General features: G+C 37.5%; 1 protein-coding gene across 4 annotated transcripts in view; it reads left to right on the top strand.

Annotated features, from left to right (window-relative positions):
- Positions 1–20,065, top strand: part of LOC141447616 (furin-like protease 2) — a 546,208-nt gene that overhangs the window by 26,308 nt on the left and 499,835 nt on the right. The window contains exon 1 of one of the 4 annotated variants that reach the window (XM_074115351.1): positions 15,862–16,024. The exons of the other annotated variants lie outside the window; for them this stretch is intronic. Within the exon in view, the coding sequence (XP_073971452.1) occupies positions 16,010–16,024 (15 nt within the window). The 5' untranslated portion in view covers positions 15,862–16,009. Of the gene's footprint in view, positions 1–15,861; positions 16,025–20,065 lie in introns of those variants that run through there. 4 annotated transcript variants of the gene reach the window in all.

The following is a 20,065-nucleotide window of genomic DNA, read 5'->3' as shown; positions in this document are numbered from 1 at the left end:
AAGCGGTTGAGGAAATAGCTTTATTCAAAATTGTTCGTAATTTTTTCGCGTTTATTCTGCACTGATTTCCCTTACCCATCTATTGGGGCTTTCTAAGTACTTTAACATTCATTTCTTACCCTTACAGAAGACATTTAAAACAAAAATCATATGTACTTTTGGAAATGTTTTGACTATTGGTATGATTTAAGTAATTTTAGTGTATTCAAAAGGTTCCATTTTAACTTGGATTGAAGTAAAATGTAGGACTATTGCTTCGTTTTGGATCTTGTTTCAGAGAACAATGATTATATTTGGGGCCTGAGAGATTGGCTTCCATCTCCAGTACCCTTTTCTTACGCCTAACTCGTGTAATGTGACAAAATGTTATTCATCTTATCCTTCCATCTTACGTACCTCCACCATCTTAGTACTTCTGGACAAACAACATTATATATCCTATCTTTTACAAATTCAATATTAAAACCCCATTTGCAGTTCATGAAGAAGGACACGTATTAGGACATTTCACTTTTAGTCCCTTTAGTCCTGTATTTCGTTTGCTTCTTCGTATTTCTAATAGTGTACACTTCGGAAGATGCTAATGACAAAATATACCTTTAAATCCATTTTTTGGGTTTGTCTAAAATGTGTGCGCCACGATAACCGTTGCATTTATTTGTATCATCTGTGCTGAGGTGTTCAGCAGGTTTTACTGTAGCTTGCACTTGGCGTACGATAGGCCTACCACTTAGCTTGGAAACTTCATTCAGTGAACAATAATTCTAGTGGCAACATGGCGACATAAAGTTGCCTGCCACATTTCCCTTTTATTGCAGTGATCATGTTCGTTACTGAAGCGACCTTTTATTGCAGTGATCATGTTCGTTACTGAAGCGACCTTTTATTGCAGTGATCATGTTCGTTACTGAAGCGACCTTTTATTGCAGTGATCATGTTCGTTACTGAAGCGACCTTTTATTGCAGTGATCATGTTCGTTACTGAAGCGACCTTTTATTGCAGTGATCATGTTCGTTACTGAAGCGACCTTTTATTGCAGTGATCATGTTCGTTACTGAAGCGACCTTTTATTGCAGTGATCATGTTCGTTACTGAAGCGACCTTTTATTGCAGTGATCATGTTCGTTACTGAAGCGACCTTTTATTGCAGTGATCATGTTCGTTACTGAAGCGACCTTTTATTGCAGTGATCATGTTCGTTACTGAAGCGACCTTTTTTTAAAAAAACAAATGCCGTGTTACAGGGAATATTTTTATTCCATTTTTAATCACATGTGAAAAAAAAACCTGCGTTACTATTGGGTGACTAGTTGACTTCCGGCCGACTGCGACATGAGGCTTCCTCCTTTCTGCCCCAGCCTCACTAATGAACTAATTATCTTCATTAATCATATTTACCAAGTTTTTTCATCATCAGAGTGCTGGTCCAGCGAACATCATTTTTTTTTATAGACCCTTCCTTACAAAATAAACCTTCCCCTCATTTCGGATTTTATGTATTTTTTTCCTCTTTTCTTTCAGGGTGGGGGGGAAGTATGTTTCTCTGCTCTTTTATTTCCTTTCAATTTCATTAATGAGCAGCTCCTGCTCTGAAATATAAACTCTCGATGTCTGTGAATATTATTGTAAACAAAAGTGTCAAATGAAAGAGAAAAAGTCTCTCTTTATATTTTTAAAACAATTTCCTGAGGCGGAGATACGAGGACGGATGGCTTCCGGAAATTCCCTAATTACAGGTAAATACCCCCACCACAATTCTTTTACATGATCTCTTCTTTTAACGTATGCAAATGAATTCAAAGCAGAAAACTCGTTCTGATGTTGGTCTTTCTAATGTAAGGATAGTAGGGTTTCTGTTGAAATGTCAGCGCCCTAGCCTAAAAACGTAAATAGTTATGATTTTTTTATTTTTAAGGCAAATTTTAAACCTAATTAACGACAAATTAACTAAATACAAAACGTAACTAGCGCTTCTTATTTATCGTTAAGGGTTTCAAGTTCAGCTGGAAGTTGCACTAGCAAGTTAAGCAAGACACCAAACCCTAGTGGGAGATTCCGTGCAACAAAACAATGATCTCACCACCTAGTGAATGTGCGAAAAACAAAGTTCGAACTATTGATGGACTTTCATTGGTGCAACGAGTTGATTCTAACCCCCTCCCCCCATCTACAACAATTCTATTGGTGCGCCATTAAATTTTACTATTGATTTTCTGAAGGCCCAAAATACACCCAATTTCTATATTTTATTTCATATTCTTTGTAATAATCTCGTTCCTGGGAGGAGATTAGAAGATTTATTTCGTGGCGAGCCGTCAGTCTCCCTGACATGTCTTCAAATTCTGTCTTGCCAACAGCAACCAAAAGTAAAGGATTGATTGTTTACTTCTGAAGATTGGTTATGGTTATGATTAATTACTAACGGTGAAAATGAGAAGCAGTTGTTATTATGTAGCTATCTAAGTAAAGTGGTATTTGTTTGCATGGGTGTAAGGCAAGTAATCAATAATTAGTAATAGAGTGCTAAGTTTTCACGTAGTGTTAATGTAATAGAGTCTAAGTTTACAGATCAATTCTCTAATATGGAAGAGCGTTCCACAAATATATTAGCAAAAAACAGTGCACTGTTCATCACAACCCCCTCGTGGGAGGTGTTGTATGTTGAAATGGATTGATTGGGGTTTACTTGGGTATGTCTTCCACTCCACCTCCTAGAAGCCGAACAGCTGGACATTCAGTCATCCTGCAGCATTCTTTCACTAATTTGCAGTTAGACAAGTTTTACACCTGTAAATCGTATTCTGTTTCTCCAGTCTGTTTGCACCAGTGTAGCCGACAAGACGTTGTACATTTTGCTGCAGGAATTTAAGAGAGACTTGAGGAAGGAAATGGTTGAGCCTGTTTTAGGGGAAGTGTATCCGCTCCACCTCCTAGCAATGTATGATAAGAGTAATGGCAGATCCTTGCTTTACCAAGATTTTTTGAAAAATATAAAAAGAAAGGAAAAAAGAGAAGAATTTTGCGAATTCTTCTATAAAATCTAAAGCGAAATTCTTTCAGGAAATGAACATACAGACACACAGGGCCAACACCCAGAATTTTTAAGTTGGAATTGGTTTACTTTTTCATTTCAAACTACTCTATCATCTAGTTTACATCACTAAAACTTTTTTTTTGTATTAAATAACATTTCTTCTGAATATCTCTAAACAATCATTTCTCTTTAAGCTACAAAATAAACTTCGAGTCATTAATTATTACTTTATAGTTGTGTGGTACTTGGACGATCCCGGCTCCAGAAGAAGGGTGATCCGGGAAGATGGGCACAAATTCCAGGCATGATTTCTCGGCAAACATAGAAAAGCTTGGTTTGTAGACAGAGGAAGGCGCAATACATTTAGGCTGTAAGAGATGATGAACTATTCTAGAGTCGTTACATCATCGGACATCTTGATTAAGATTAATGAAATAATTGTTTATTATGTAGCATAGCAATGTTGGGGTTGACTCAGTGTTTAGCGTACAGGATAACTACGCAGAGAGCCCAGGTTGGAATCCTTATTTACGGCTCACTGCCTGTGGACGGAAAGTGTTGTCCGTTACGAGAGAACACTATCCGAAGGCCAGCAGTGCACTGGAAAAAGGTTCGTTTAACAATAAATAACCTATGATATTGTTGCATCTTAAAAACAAACATTATATTTCATTAAGTACCAACAAAAAAACTTATTTCTTAAGGGCTTAGATGGTTACTATATACTCCAGAGCGTCAAAGTTAGTTAAGAAATAAAATTGAAGGGTTATGCATTGAGAATTCTTGTAATCTTTGATGTTTTGGGGCCTTAAACTCCATTTTGGACAGTGACGCAACACTTTCTCCCACTTAGCTGGAGGCGCCAAACAAAAGCAGAAAAGAAATGCAAACAAAGGTCACGTTATTTTCATACAATTATCATATTTCCATTCTGATATTGGATTTGGAGGCATGTATAATCCAGGTAAAGGGATAAATCCTGTATTTGAATAACAAAATGGATAATGTCAGCGTGCGGGTTCGCCTCATGAAGAAAGTATAGCAAGGGTGCGGAAGGAATAGTGTGGTGACGTTATCGGTGGAAAGAGGGGGTAAACTTAGGTTGCAGGAGAGAAAAACCAATAAGAGGGAGCGGAGAATCCTTTTTGCAGCATCCCTTGGGGGTTCGGCACAAGGGATGAAGGAATGCTTTGTTTAGAAAGAACTACACAGAAAGCTTGTCGTTAGTAGGTGTATGTGTTGGTGTGCAAGTAGGTAAATAAGGGCTTCTCTGGGCCACAGCAAGGTGATGGCAACTTGATTTAGCCAAATTTCTCTGTTTTCTGATAAATTCTCCCACCATTACTATACCGGAAAGAAAGGAATGAAGCTTTGTTATTCTTTGTTAGCGGAAAGTGCCTGTGGTTCGGCTCGGCAATCCAATCGTATTGCGGTCGTGACGAGGCACGGAAAGGGAGAGTCAGGTCTTTATTGATAATCCACTTGCCCTGAACAGCAGCTCAGCGCAATGGCATTTATCAGATTTCCTTTTATCTTCCAAATATTAGTTACCAACCACAAAACAAGCTTACACTGTTGATAAAGTCTGGCAGATATCTCCCTCGTGACTTCATTTTCCAGCTGCAAAATGAGCATTTGTTTGTATTTAAAATATGTGGTCTGGACCCTCACACGACTTCCTGTGATTGCTAATTCCACAATTGTCTTACTTTTGTTTTTGTTAAAAAAAACTACTGCCTGATCTTTCTGTAATTGTGCTTACTTTTTTGTTTTGCAAACATATCGGCCGGCATACACCACAAGATAAAATTGCAAAATATTCGCGAGCTTACGGAAGCTCAAAACATACGAGTGCATTCCTGGGGCGAATGTATTCCACTTGAGAGAGAGAGAGAGAACCGCCTGCAGACCCTCTGTGTGCCCAGACATACCGGAAGGAAGGCTTACCTTCTGCGTACACAAGTAAGCTACGTCATCTGTCCTCTGAGGTACTTTCACCTAATATTAACTAATCTAATTTAATAATTAGCTATAATTTTGTTAGTGATTTAAAGAGAGGTCTCCCAAATTGCTGTTGGAGGTAAAAGGGACCATTTTTATACAGTTAGGGATCAAACAAGTTTGGTTGTTAGGGAGTTTTTAGTTTGGACATTAGTTCAAAGGTAAGACACGAAGGCTGCCATATTTATACTGCGAGCCCTAGTGGCCAAACTGGCTCCTCTTCCAAGGAAAAGCTCCCTCCGCCTGTCCTTCTCTCTTTGGGCCAAACTGAATCTAATTGGCCCATCTCTCCGCCTTTGCTTTCCTTTGACATCTGGTCGCTCCCTTCGCTGGGCTCTTTGCCACTACACAAGCACACATTTCCTTCCAAATACATCCACAGCCCTCGAGACCTAGTCGTCCTCCGTAATATTGTTTTTTCATTCGTACTTTGTCATTTTTAGATGAAAAAAAAAAAAATCCTTCGAGTGAAATTAAGGGTAAAACAATTTGGACTTGGTAATGGTTTACTTTTGTTCCAGTTAGGCCCTTCCTCTCCTTCTTGCCGCATTCTTACTTTAGAATAACAAAGACGGAAACGTCTTATATCTCTTGTCTTTCTATTCGTTTACTCAGTCCTTACTTTCCGGTTTAATTTTTATTTGCTTCTATTTCAACAACGTTTCAGAAAAGAAAATCTTTAGCATTCTCAAAACTGCATTTATTACAAATACAAATACATCCAGATGTGTCTGGGATGGTATCGGATAGAGGCACGTTTCCTGGAGGCTTTAAGTTACTCACTAGTCAGTTACGCATCCAAAATGTGTGATATCAATTTTGAAGTTAGAATACCAACCACATAAAAATTACTTTCGAAACTCATTCTTACCATTGTAATAAATGTTTTCAAACTCCAAATTCAAAATATATTTAATTCTTACCCCCTCCCACAAAGCCCCAAAAAGAATTTTTGTAGAAAATGTATTCAAATACAAATTGTTGGTCTGCGTATGTGTGTGTGTATTGAATATTAAATTGTGAGGGGGTCCACTATTCGAGAAAGTGCCTGAAAAGTGAAAAATGCATTCAGTAAATGGTTGGTGAGGGTAGGTGGTGCAACCAACTGCAGTTTATGACGGGGTTCTCATTACGTAGCATTAGGGCCTATTGTGCAATCACTTCTTTCCCCAACAGTGTGAACCGGATCTCTTTGATTCCCCTCCCCAATTCTATTTCTCCAGGAAATGTTTAAAACAAGAAATACTGAATTAAATCTGAGTAATTATTGTTACAAGACGGAGAAAAGCGGGGCGGCAATTTCTTTTACAAAATCCCCCCTCCCAAAAATCGCATTCAAAACTTGACAATGCAACAAAACTGAATGGACACAATTTCGTAAGTTGAGTCAATATTTTAATTAACCCCCTATCATTCTGAATAGAACTTCTCAAAAACTTAAGAAATAAGAAGCACTTCGGTACTCCATTTTGCAAACCTCCGTCCGTTCCCGTATTAAATTTTAGACCAGGTATTGAAGAAGAAAAAAATAATTTACGAACAACCTTTTCAATCAGGGGGTGCCGTGTAATTTGTAGATTTAAATTAATCGACCATTCGGAAAGAACGGATGTAAAAATTAGGGTTGGGAGCGTGATATATTCCTTGAAATATGTACTTACATGTAAGGATAGATGTAAATGTATCAAATAAATATTTATTTATTAATGTAAAAGAGAAAGAAGTAAATAAAACCAAGGACTTTACTGAGGTGGCCATTACATTTCCATAAAAATCAAGACCGTGCGTTTCCGGCCATTCCGAGGCGTGCCACTTCCTTCCCTCCACCCCTAATCCTTCATTACCAAACATTATGCAACTGCAGTTGATTAAATGTCGTTAACTAAGACATCCTGAGGGGCTGATTGATTACTAATAATTAGGATTATCCAGCAAGAGTTTAACTAACGAGAGAATATTGGTGTATTAGAAGCATTGCGTTGAAAGTCGATTGGCTTAACATGCAAATCAGATTTTGGTAGAATGCAATTTGTTTCCGTATTTTATTTATTCAAAGTTTAGGAATATTTAATTTTACTGACTTATTGTTAAAGATAAATGAAATTTGAGATTTCAGAATGATGATCTAATCCCAGACCACAAATTTCTGTTTCAATTCGACAACACTTACAGTCCATACTCTGTTTTTGACGCAACTGAATACAAATATTATTGAGCGCTCATTTGTAAGATTTGAGTTGCGCCGACAAGTGCTCCTCTCTCAAATTGCGTACTTAAGATGGGTGGCGTCCACCGGTAATTATAAAATTAAGCTTATCATTATTACTAATTAAATATTGTTTAATAATAATGTTAGTAGAGGTGTGATAAAAAATAAAGGTCATGGGGATATCTAGGGATCAGGCGAGTGGGTGCTGCGGAGGAGGAAGAGCTCTAGACCGGAAATGGAGTGGCTCGGGGCTGGATTAAGGTAGCTCCACTCAGACCATAACAACGGCTTACGCTGCTCGTATTTACTAGGATTTGGTGCAGCCCACTGACTGGCCAGCAAAGTCTTCTTCTTCAAGTTTAACTTTCAACCCTTCAACTTCCGGCTCCTTTGTTATTATTTAATAAATCAGGGTTTACCAATTCTCTTTCTGCAGACTTTCTGAGTTCCCAAAAATGTGAAATAAAAGAATCTGGTGGTGAACTTCACGACGAAAATTAAGTTTCTAGTTGGTAATAATTTGAGCCTAACAGAAATGGAACAGACGCATGTACTGCGGACAACTAGTGCAGAAGGAGTTTGCCTCCGGTTATATTGTAAATATGAGGAACTTTAACTTCTTAAATCGCCACAGACTTTTCAGCGCCCCGCCGGCCTCCTAACAGACTATTCTGTCGCCTAACAGACAAACTTTCAAAAGTTCCTAAGAAAAGAAAACCTCCGCAGCTCTACATGGGAACCTTTTGTGCTAACCACTAAGCTAATCTCTTCCTGCAATAGGATTATTATAGATTAACAGGAAGTCTACTCGGCGCCCTCACACAAAATTGAATTTCCCTAAAAAAAATGTAAGAATTGAACGAGAAGAGTTTTATGTCTGCAATGCGAATGTTTAAAAATATGCAACAAGTTGGAGCCGAGAAAAAGAGAAAATCTGGAAGAAATGGAACAAAAAATTGAAGTGGTCCTGCCACGGCTGACATGAAAGATTTCCATTGCTAAGTTAGTTTTAGATCCACGGGAGTGCGCCAAGAAAGATGAAGTATGAACTTCCTGTGAGGTTTCTCAGTTTCAGCTCGAGTATTCACGCACAAACTTACAGGCACGCTCTAGTTCCGGTCAGTCAAATTGTCAAGATCGCAATACTTTCCTTAAGTGTAAGAGAAAGTAATTATGTAACATTTACGTAATAGTTACTGGGGACTTCTTCTCCAAGGGGGTGAACCTCATGGCTTACGATCAATATCTAAACATGTTTGTGCGATTAGGCCAGCTAATTTGCTGGCAAACCTAACTGATAAACAAAGAACAAACAAGAACTGTTCCAACGTTATTATAACTTTACTTATAGAGCAATCCAACTCAATGTGGAAGGTGGTGAAAATAAACAGCTCAAGTAATGACGTCCTATTTCAGACAGTATCCAATGATAATAAATTTCAGAGGTATCTTACTCATATATCTTCCATTTATGGTCAAATAAATAGTAAAAAGTGATCCGTAAATGATATTTGTGTTTCAATGATTGTGGCGATATCATGTGGGGTGTAAAATATGGGGAATGGCTGCTCTTATAATATCTTGAAAGAAATATAACTATGGTGGACCAGGAATCTATAGCAGTTCGGTTAGCTCTTAGTATGTGGCGATTACTTCTGGGGTCGCACAGTTTATGGGTGCATTGCGTGCCTGGCATGTGTATACCTTGCGCCTTAATAACACTCACCGCTCAGTAGACATATGATCTAAGTTGATTGCACTGCTGTAAACTGGACTGTTTATTTGATTGTTGGACAGCCAAGTTGAAATGTGTCTATTTGTTGCTATGTTCGTTCCTTGCCAACAACTAGACATGTTGTCCATTTCTTTTTATGCATCTAGTTCAAATTTCCTTGCCTGATGGGAGGGGTGGTTTGAAAAGTAGAGGGAGGAGCTCATTTTGTTAATATTTGTTTATTTACTACAGTCTGAATTCAATCATTAGCTTTAATAATGACAATCAATTCTGTTCGTTCCTTCAACTTGATTTGGAACTTGGGATTGCAAAGCAAAAATGCAGTTAAGGCTTTATTAGGCCATTGATTGCTTCTTCATTCAGTGACGCAACAATTGCATATTATCAGTAAAATTATGGATGAAAATAATTTATCTAATCCCTTAGAAGTTAATGACTGATGTCTGTTATATTGCAATAACCAAATTCTACTCAAAATAATACAGACAAAACGCCGGAAGAAAAACTATAAGATGAGAATCTGGCGAGAAACACTCAAGTCAATGTTCAGACTTCCTCGTACTGCAACTCTTACAGTAATTCTAATCTACTAATTTTCTTAAAACTAAAAGTGCAGATTATTTAAACATGATGGGTGAGGATTTTACTTTATAGTTTCTAGCTAAGATTTCTAACCTCCAGGAAACCTTTGCTTTACCTCCCTTATCACTCCTACACTCCCAAAAATCTCCCCCCCTTCCAAACTGAGAAAAGTTTAAAAAAAAAACTTGAATTTTATCTGAGAGTAGTTAGCAATAAAATGCTGTAGAATTTTTAACCACGTGCTCAACTCATCTAGATTTGCGTAGTTGTAAACATAATGTTAAAAGAAAATTATGGGTGCCATGTTAAAAAAGTAGGTAAAACAAACTATATAGCTTATTTTTATAGTTTAAAATGTATTTATGGCTATAAAGCAAGCTCATTTTAACTAGCAGCCATTGCTTTCTGAGAGTGCATGGATGGTGGGCGTGGTCACCATGAATGTTCCAGATACTGATTGGCTAACCTATCCGCCTCATATTTCACACCTCTTCCTCTCCATTCTGGTTGGTTAATTATTTAACATCGATTATTTCATAGAAAAATATACTTAAGAATTTTTTTTACCAATTTTTCCCCCGTAGGTATTTGATAAATTTTCAGAATATGCAATAAAAATTCCCATTTGAAAATATCTATTTAAATTCATTCGTATATTTTATTTACGCTTAAATGATGAAAAAAAAAAAAATGGTAAATTTGTGTGATTTGGTGTAAAAAGAAGAATAAACCTTTGGGTCTGCAGGCGCCACGGTAGCCGAGCGGTTAGAGGCGAGACCTGCAAAGCTAATATGCATTGTGGTATTGGGTTCGATTCCCAGTCTTTAGGCCTTGGATTTTATTTAATGGTTAATGAAAGGAATTTACAGTAAATTATGTTTGCTAGTCGCCTCCGTCCACGATACCTAATTGGTAGTTGGACGTTAAGCCACGCTTGAAAAAAAAATAGGCGATTACTTTTACTTTTTACTTTACCTTTGGGTCTGCTTAAAAGTGGGTGAGAAGAAATAAGTTCGCCATATTAAGATTTTAATATAGTGGATCGCCTTGTTTCAAAATGATTATCGATTAAACGTTTGGTAGTTCAAGGCTTCAAATAGTAACAAAATCACGCCCTCTACTCTGGGCCAATGAAGAAAGCTATCCCCTCGTCTAGGTAACCAGATATTCTTTCCCAATCTCTAATGTCTCTCATTTATCAAACTCAGGTCATCCTTACTTGTTTTATGCTCAATAAGTGTACAGTTTGTGACTCCAGCTCTTGTTCGCAATTCATTCAATCTATTCACTCATTATAAATCATACATATTTACTAATCTTAGCCGTGTCACTGATTATACAATTATATAAAACATACTGTTGTTAGAGGATTCGTTTATTCAGTGTTCTTCTGAGTTGGCCCGTTATTGTTATCTAATGATTCATTCTCCCATAATCTTATTCATTAGTTCATCCAGTATTCATTTCTTCCGCTGAGTCGATAGCTGGATCATCTCCTAAAAGTTCAGAATTCAGTATTAGTTAGTAACATTCAAAAAGTGGCGCAGATTTGAGGGACCTGTTTCTGCCATTTGGCCACAGGTTATTTGATTTCTTTCTAAGCGCACAGAAACTGAGAAAGTTATTGAATATTCGAGGGGCGCCCCTGAAAGATAAACATATGAATTCCACATTTTGCTGAAGGCGAAAAGAAAAGTCTATAATTGTATGAACACCCATGAACACTATTGGGTTTTTGTGCGCAGCCTGCGAGAGCATTTCTTGTTTCAATTCATGGTTTGAGGTCGGGGGCGAGAGAGAAAAGTCGGCCTCCCCCGTCTTCAGAGGCGGCATGGTGTGGCGGTGGGTACTTTGCGGCTGGAAGTTCACTTAGCGGAATTACAGGTGTCTGGTGCGGTCTGCTGCAAAGTGAAAACTACCCCCTCTTCCTGCCTGCGGGTCGCTCACATATACCCATACCCAAAAAAACATCTCCTTGGTATTGTAATTTATATTTTATATAATAATACCCACATACAGAGCTACTCGCACGCACCCTTGCCCCTTGCCTTGCTTTCCCAACTCTTTTATCGTGATACTCTTTCCTTCTGTATTTCTTAATAATACCTCTTTGGCTGGGACCCAACAAATTGTTTTCCTCTCTCTAACCACTCAAATATTTAAATGGATATAATCATTACCCTTATATACTTCCTTGTAATACATGCGTGAGATACACAATTTTTAACGCTTCCTCTTTTCCAAACAATAAAAACCAAAATTAAATCCTCACGATTCCTTATTCAATAATTTATTTATTTTTTCTCTCTCTTACAGCTTTTCTAAATCAAGTTTCCACTGACTTTCAGACAAGTGGGAGCTGTACACCGGACTCAAACAAACATCCTTTAACAAATGCTTCAGATTATTTGTCAGACTCTTAGACAACTGCTCTAAATTTATTCTGTTGAACAGAAGAAGCATTCTGCTGCATTTAACTGCTTGCACCCATCTAAATGAACGGACTGTAACTCTACATTAGAGCTACGATACGAACCAACTACTCAGCATACAAACCCTCCAATCCAAAATCCTCCGAAGTGTCGATGCCTATTACTAAGTTTTAAGCCTTACAATTCACACGGTCCTGAAGACATCTTTTTCTACACGGCCGAGAGAAATCCCAACAGAATAGATTTAACGGAAAACTCTCCCTTCATCTTCTTGTCCAAATCCTCTTCCAACCTTCCTCGAATTCCCTTCTAGAAATCCTGCAGAGTGGCGGAACCCACATCGCAATGCACGATACCGCTGCAAGCAATGATCGTAAGTTTTATGGATAATAAAATTTCAAGTTTAATGAAAAAGAAATAGTTGGAGGAGGCGCTTCGCACCATTTTTTTTAAAAATTAATTCCCTCCAACTTTGAAGGGAGAATCCGTGTGCAACGGCCCTAAATAAATTTCTTTGAAACGCAGCGAATTTAAAGGGCACACCTCCACAAATACAAAGGGCCATCTGAAGAATTTTTATTTCATTCTGGAAAAATTAATTTCCCTTTTATTCGGCTGGAAAAACTGCATCCAGCAGCCTCGACTTTCAAAGTGTGCCGCAGTGCTTTTGAATATTTGAATAGTGTATGGATTTAAATAGACTCAAAGGAAACTTATTGAAATAGATTGAAGAATGAAGGTATAGTTGTTTTCTTTTTCTCTTTGTTATTAATATTTAAATTGAGTAACTTAATTTTGTCGTTTTTGATCGTTTGAATTGCCTTTTATAACTCGAGATGATTGGAGAACTGTTTAACATGGCGGTCTCTAATAAAATACGAATGTAATTTACCCGGCTAATAAATATGTATGCCAATAATAAAACAGTTTTTGTAAACTCCACGGCTTCCTGGTATGTCTGGCAATTAGATTATTACTGTGACGTCAGAGTAACGTATGAGGAATTAGCGTGCTTCCAACTGTATGAATATTTTTCGCCGAAATAAGCACGGAAATATTTGCTTCATTATAATGTAATAATGCATTCAGCAGACCCAATTTTCTCTCATAGTTCTATTTTAATAAAAACCGTACAAAAAATAAACAAAGCTAAAAACTGTTTTCCAAAATATCAGCGCCCAGATTGTGTAACCTTAAAGTTTAATCAACTAGATTATTATAAATTAGGGCAAAATTCGTGGATCTCATTTCATTAAATTGTTGAGAGGACAGGTAGTATTTCAAAGAAGGCAAACACTTTTCGCCAAAAGCCGAGACTTAATATTTTGTAATTGTCCCTGAGCCTCAACAGCAAGGCACGTCGCTTAATTTGGCACTTTCGTGATACGTACAAAAGTCTTATAGTTCAAAACTGAGAACATGCGAAAATATTTTGTAACATTTCATAGTGTGTACACATATAACTAGTCATTGTCAACATTTCGAAACGGGATAAACGCAATATAAACAATTCCAGACGCTCGCAACAAATCCTATTGATAGAAGTCAGAAAATGGAAAAACTGGAAACCTCAAAAGATTGGTTTGATTGGATGTGTTTATAAAAGTCCCTCAGAGAAAGTCGAAAGTATAATAAATTGTAAGAAATAAAATTTGAAATTCATTTTTTAAAATGGGCAGAAGAATAGTTATTACTAAAATTCTAATATTTTAAAATTGGAAAAAGAAGAGTAAAAGTAATTATATGTTTTAATAATAAAACGTTTAAATAATAATCGACCTGCGTCAAACAAGACTGAATTAGAACAGTGTGGACAGCTCCAAAACTCTTTCAATCTAGGGCACTGTCAATCATTACTTCGACCGAGCTGTCACCGCTGGCAGACTACGCGTCTTGTTCTTCCACAAATTTCTGTCCTTGAGTTGAACGGAATACGTACTTCTATACACACGGACTATTCGTAAAAATCATATCCAATAATGTATTATTTAAAAACACAAAAGGTTTGTCATCAGACAATCTGTAATCAATTGCAAATTGGATTAAAATTATTTAGCGCGCACGCGCAATCCATGTGATTCTACTTTGAATTCGCTTTGGATTTTTTGTTTTTGTTAGGAGTACAATAGATATGTTCAACTGCACATTCAATTTATTTTTGTTACAAATCTCGTTTGCAAATTTTCTGCAAGTGTCCAAATGGGAGATACAAAGTTAGAGGTTATGTTTAATGTAACGACGAGAGTGCTGATGAGCCCGTGATGAATAATTCCTTATATGGCCAGTTCACACACATTATGTAATGTGCCCTACATGCTACAGCCACTTATCTGGGAGGCTTGGTCGTCCAGGATTGCTCTAGATGAATTAAACATAAATCTGTGCACACGTATGTACGTAGCAAAGTGGCAAGAGTGTCCGTCGAGTGGGTGTAGTTGCTAGAAATGTCCCTTTTCGGGCATAAAGGGCCACTTCCTTGCGTCCGCAGATGTAGTAAAGGGCTCATCTAGCTGGTGGATAATGCAACAGCAGCTATTAGCTCCACCCCCTTGGGCTTTCCACTTAAGATTGTGGAAATTTGACCCTTCCTCTCACTCACCATTCCACTTTAATCGCAGAATTGTATTTTGCAAGATTATAACGGGACAAGCCAAGATCAATGGGCTCAATATCCATAAAAGATAATTCACTTGGTTTTGGTTTGATCATCTTAAATCCAATCTTTGGATATTGTCCAGCCAGTTTGGGTAGATAGAACAATAGGCGAACTAATGCCAATATGCATCTATTATATTTAGACCTATCTCTTGACGTCTGTAATCTTGGATGGGAAGCAGGAGCTCCAAACATTTCATTCCTTTTGATTAATGATCCAGCAAGGTTGGAGAGCTTACCTACCGAACAAACGAGAAGAATCCCTGTAAAAACCCTGCAAAAGATCAGGAGGCTGTGAACATTACTTTGCATTTCCCATAATTTGTGTATCTGCAAAAGATTGGAGTGGAAACACCCAATTTCTCCAACTATAACTATTATTGATAGTGTGATAGTGATAGTTAATATAATTAGCAATAGATAAATTACAACTAAATACGAGGCCCAAACAATAACCCAACTCACAAAATCGCCACTTTCACTTACATCGGAAACAATACAAAAACTACGTAACAATTTTAAGAAACGCCTCAAAACTGCGTCAAGGGCCACCATCAGCATAATTACACTAACCCTAACTAACTAACTCTAGTGACAACAGCGGTATTTACAACTAGTTTGTCCAGACCATTTATAGTTCCTACATTGGCAAACTATATTGTGGTACCAATAACGGCCAGACTGTGATGGTGCCGATCTGTATTGTCCAGAGCGAGTTGAAAATCAATGATAAAACAAAACATCAAACTCGGTCACTAATGAAGTACGTAGTATCAACAAACAACACAGTGAGTGTTTAGACTAGACACTGGAAGGAAACAAGATCTTTCTGAGAATAGAAATTCACAAACAAACATAAAGACACTCTCAGAAACATTGTGAAAGAACAAAAAAGTTTTCTTTCTAAGATTTTACTTATTTATGTATTATTTAATTATGTGATTAGAACCACGTTCATCAATATTTACTTTAACAACGAGAATAATAATTTTACCGGGAATCCCAGCACAAATAAACTAGAGCTATAATTCCGTATTGCCTGCTGTAATTCTTCTTCTATTATTTTGCCTTCTAAATCAAAATAACAGCTGTAACTTAACATTTCTAAAACATTTTCAACGTCCATCAATTTCATACAATAGATTTCATTAATTTTAATTAAATATTTTTATGAAGATGTTTTACGGTTCATTAACTTTTTAAATAACAATCATTCATCTGAATCTTCTGTCAGTCAGTGAAGGAGTGTAAGAGTGAGACAGAAACTCTCTCTCTCTCTCTCTACACTAACCTGGTTAATCAACCTCTGATGGTGGATTAAAGTCCGAAAGCCGGTCATGGATACCAAGAACATGCCACGATGGATTCAATCAGAGTGAGTTTATATCCCGTACTTGGTTATCCTCAGCGGACGTATATCCTAAAACAAAGAAATTTCATTCATTCAGCGGTTTGTAGAGATGAGCACTTAGGTTTGGTTCTAGACATTAAGTCGAAAAACAAGGGTCTAACAATAATCTCATTTGAATGGCGACGTTTAGATAAGGAAGACAATGGGACAATTAAAGAAAGTGTAAGGGATTGGCAGGGTGCGCGGGGCGGTGCGGGCACAGTTTGACCCAAAACTTTGGACAGTCGGCCTGTGATTTAAGGGATGTTTCTGTAGCTGGAGTTCTACCAACTGTTTGCTCCTTCAAAGTCCACAATATTGTTGGCCATTTGAGTACATTATATTGGACTCCATTTGTGGGAACTTTCGGAACCCAAACTTTGGACCCATCTTCTCCAGCTTGAACTTCTAATACCATCCATCTGGAGTTTAATACTGTTACTCTTTCCTTAATATTGCTCTTATTTTTGTTATACAAAGTCTTTACACAGATTCTTGATGCTGTGTACAGGTAATTGGCAGCCACAGTTTCTTCTCTTATTAATTTTTCAAATTTTTAGACCTATTTTGTTCATAAACCCACAAAGACCAACCAAAACCAAATTTTTTTTAGACATAAATAACATTCTATCGTACATTTAGGTCATATCTAGTCATGCGCTTCTGAAAGTAAACCGCAGTTGGTTTCTAAACACAACTGTTGATATAACTGAAAATGTTCGTTACTATCACAAATGATTTCCAAACGTTTTATTACTTTACTATTGCGATGCATGTTTTCTCAGTTCCTATCAGATGCTTGTGGTCGTTTGAAGCCCCCTATGCTTTGTTGGCTTAATAATAAAGTGCAATTAGACGAACATCTAAAACTTGAATTTATTCTTTTGTACATGTCACTTAGTGTACATCCATTCTTTGAAGGCTGAACTTACAAGCCATTTGGTATTGATACAAAGAACTAGCCCTCCCAGACAAGCGATCTACCGCTTCATTCCTACTATAATCTGAAGTACGGGAACAGCTTAGTTTGGCTTCCAATTCTCCTCAGATTTCGGAACAGTTAAAAAACTTGATAGCCGATTAGGCGGTCTGCATGTCCGAGATGATGATGATTCAGGAAATAATTCTTTTTCATCTTGTCATCTCAACAGAACAAAGAAATATTGCGACTAGTTCCGTCTAAAAAATTGTCACCAGCCTAGGTAAGCTTGCCGAGTTGTCGAACTTTAGTCTATCACTCTAACTTCCTCTGTTGGGGGACCCAGAACGCTCCCCACATGATCGCCCATCACTGGTATCAAGATGAGAGGCTGGCTAATTCGAAAACAAAAACGAATCTACCGCACATTTCCCCACACGGCCTTCAATATGTGTCTCTTTGTCCGGAACCAATAGGAGCTTGAAATACACCGTTACTATCAAACTTGTTGCCGGTATTGTTGAGCTAATAATTGGTTTTCTAAACGGTATTGATCAAATAGTGTCAAATCATCAATACGTTAAACTTGAGTCAAATAGTCGTTTTAGTATATAAAGTTATTGGCATTAATATTTACCATGTAAGGAAGAAGTAGCCTAGTTGTTGTGGATTGGCCGCTCCTAAAGGGGCGTTCTAAATACGCCATTGGCAATAATTACCGGAAGTAATAGTGGATGGTGGGGGTACAATCACATTCAAGTCTGCAATAAAACCTACTTTAATGTTGAATAAAAAAAAAATCCATTAACTTCGACATTACACCGTTTTAACATAAATGGATTTGATTGAAAAGTTGTTTTCAACGCTCAAAAAGAGATTTGCTGAAAAGATTTAAAGTTGCCATGTTTGTTTTGATTTTGAGAATTCCCTTTACAGGATTATGTCGGCACTCTCTAAATTATTTTTTTTCCCCCTCACAACCTTGTGCTCCTAATGGAACACTGAGAAGGAAATCATTGAACTAAGCTGTAATTCAACACATCAGTTGTTGAATCTTTACGAAGTGATAACGGTTTAACTTCAAACAATTTCTCAAGTTTACTGCCAACAAATTTATTTAAATTCAAAAGAAACATTTTACAAAAATCAATCTGGCGATACTCGGATTTCTCATGTTCCACCACTCAGCTTCAAGACGAAGTTGCGGTGATAATTTTTTGGCTAAATTCGATTAACCGGAAATAATTAAAAGAACTGTTAGAGATTTTCTATTAATTAGCTACTGTGATTACCTTCAAACTTTAGGCACTCATTGCACAGCCATGCGGATCACGGATATGCGGATCTACTTTTATTTGAATTTTATTTGAAAATTTGTTCCATTAATGGTATTTTTGGGAAAGAGGGTAGTTATGCCACTTTGTACACTACGGTCTTATCACTAAGGGAATAGAAGTTATCACTAGAGCCACTTTGTACACTACGGTCTTATCACTAAGGGAATAGAAGTTATCACTAGAGGTGCACCTAATATTCCCAATTCTAAGAAAATTCGCCGATCAATAAAAGACCTATTTCCTGCTTTTATATTTTAACTGTACCCACTAGATTAGCAGGTAGTATTTATTATTTGTCCATTTTGTCGGGAAAGTTTCCCTTGCAGGTCCTTATTGAGCAATGAAGTTATGCTATCCTCTAAAATGCAATTTTATTACAATGTACGGTTCTAAAACCTACATAATGTTGGAGAATGGGAGCTCTAATCCCAAGTAAGTAATGCTACCGTACGGCATTTTAAATGTTGTGGGCAAATTTCTAGCCAGTAGGTAATCAAAGGATTTCATTTGTGTATGTACATTCAACTGCGTTCAACCTATAATTTTGGTTTCGAACTTGAATCAGAGAATATTTTGGTACGGTTTCGAGTTAGCTGTGGCGTATTGCTGTTGATAGTTTCTAGAGATCAGTGCATTATTAGACTTTGTGATACACATGCAAAGAACAGACAGAAGGGCGATGGACAGACACACATACTAATTTGCCAGAGAATCTCACTTGGTGCAATACTCACTTTGGGCAAACTAAACGTAGACAGTTACTGCTTGCGGAGGAGTGAGAGGTTAACTGCGTGGATTCAGCTGCGAGCACCGAGTGTCTAGATCGTTGGCTACGAGATCTAAACAATCGCTAGCATGCTACCGTCAACTGGATTTACTATTCATCCACATTTCTCGTTTGGACACAGCGCTACTGTCGGGGACGGTCGGACGGTCGGTGAGTTCCATCTCTTCAAACCTTACTGTCCAACCCTACAGCCTCATAGTGGCTGCATTTTGCCAACAAACAGTCTAGGGATGCGGATAGAAGAGGGTTTGAGTTTCAGGATGTGCCCTACCGGCAAGGACAGCTAGTGTGTTTATAAATTAGAGGATGCCGTCACTTTGTTATTGTGCGACATTGGGGGGCGCAGCGAAATTTACAACTCACCACCCCGTCACAGCCCACCTCTGCCACAGAAGAGGATGTAGTACCCCATTTCATGTAAACCCATGGGCAAATACTAAAATTTTCATACAATGCTCGTCTCCCTTTAATACCCCGCTCAGGGGCAGACAATGGCGCGCTTCGCCGGGGGCTTATTAAGTCCTTATATATGTATCCATTTTTTTTACTTTTTTCTGGTTTTCCAAACACAAAGGCTTTCAGCAGTCCAATCGCCTGATACGAATTACAAAATGATAACTAACTTTTGTATCGCTCTTTTACCTCACCCCCGCTCGCAAACCTTACAAAAACAATATACGAATCACAATTGCGAAACAACACTCAGTAATTTATTGTACACCTCACTGTATCAATTAAAATCCCCAGAAATGCTGTTCCAATCCTGGTAGTATAATCCCTGCATACTGGACGAAAAACAATGTTAGCACACTTTAATAAAAATATTTGACTGCTCGCATCTAAATATCCAATTTCGGATTGCGGAGTCCAGTTTTGTGTCCTGAAGATGACCTAATCCCTAGGTCGAAAGCTCGGCGCAATAAATAAATGTCATGACTGAAATTGGCATTTACTATTTCATCCTATTGAAATTTTTTTCAGGA

This window comes from Rhodnius prolixus, unplaced genomic scaffold (assembly GCF_049639745.1).
Source record: "Rhodnius prolixus isolate KJV_2025 unplaced genomic scaffold, Rpr scaffold_7, whole genome shotgun sequence".
Classification (NCBI taxonomy): domain Eukaryota; kingdom Metazoa; phylum Arthropoda; class Insecta; order Hemiptera; family Reduviidae; genus Rhodnius; species Rhodnius prolixus.
This window is presented reverse-complemented; position numbering and strand designations above follow the sequence as displayed.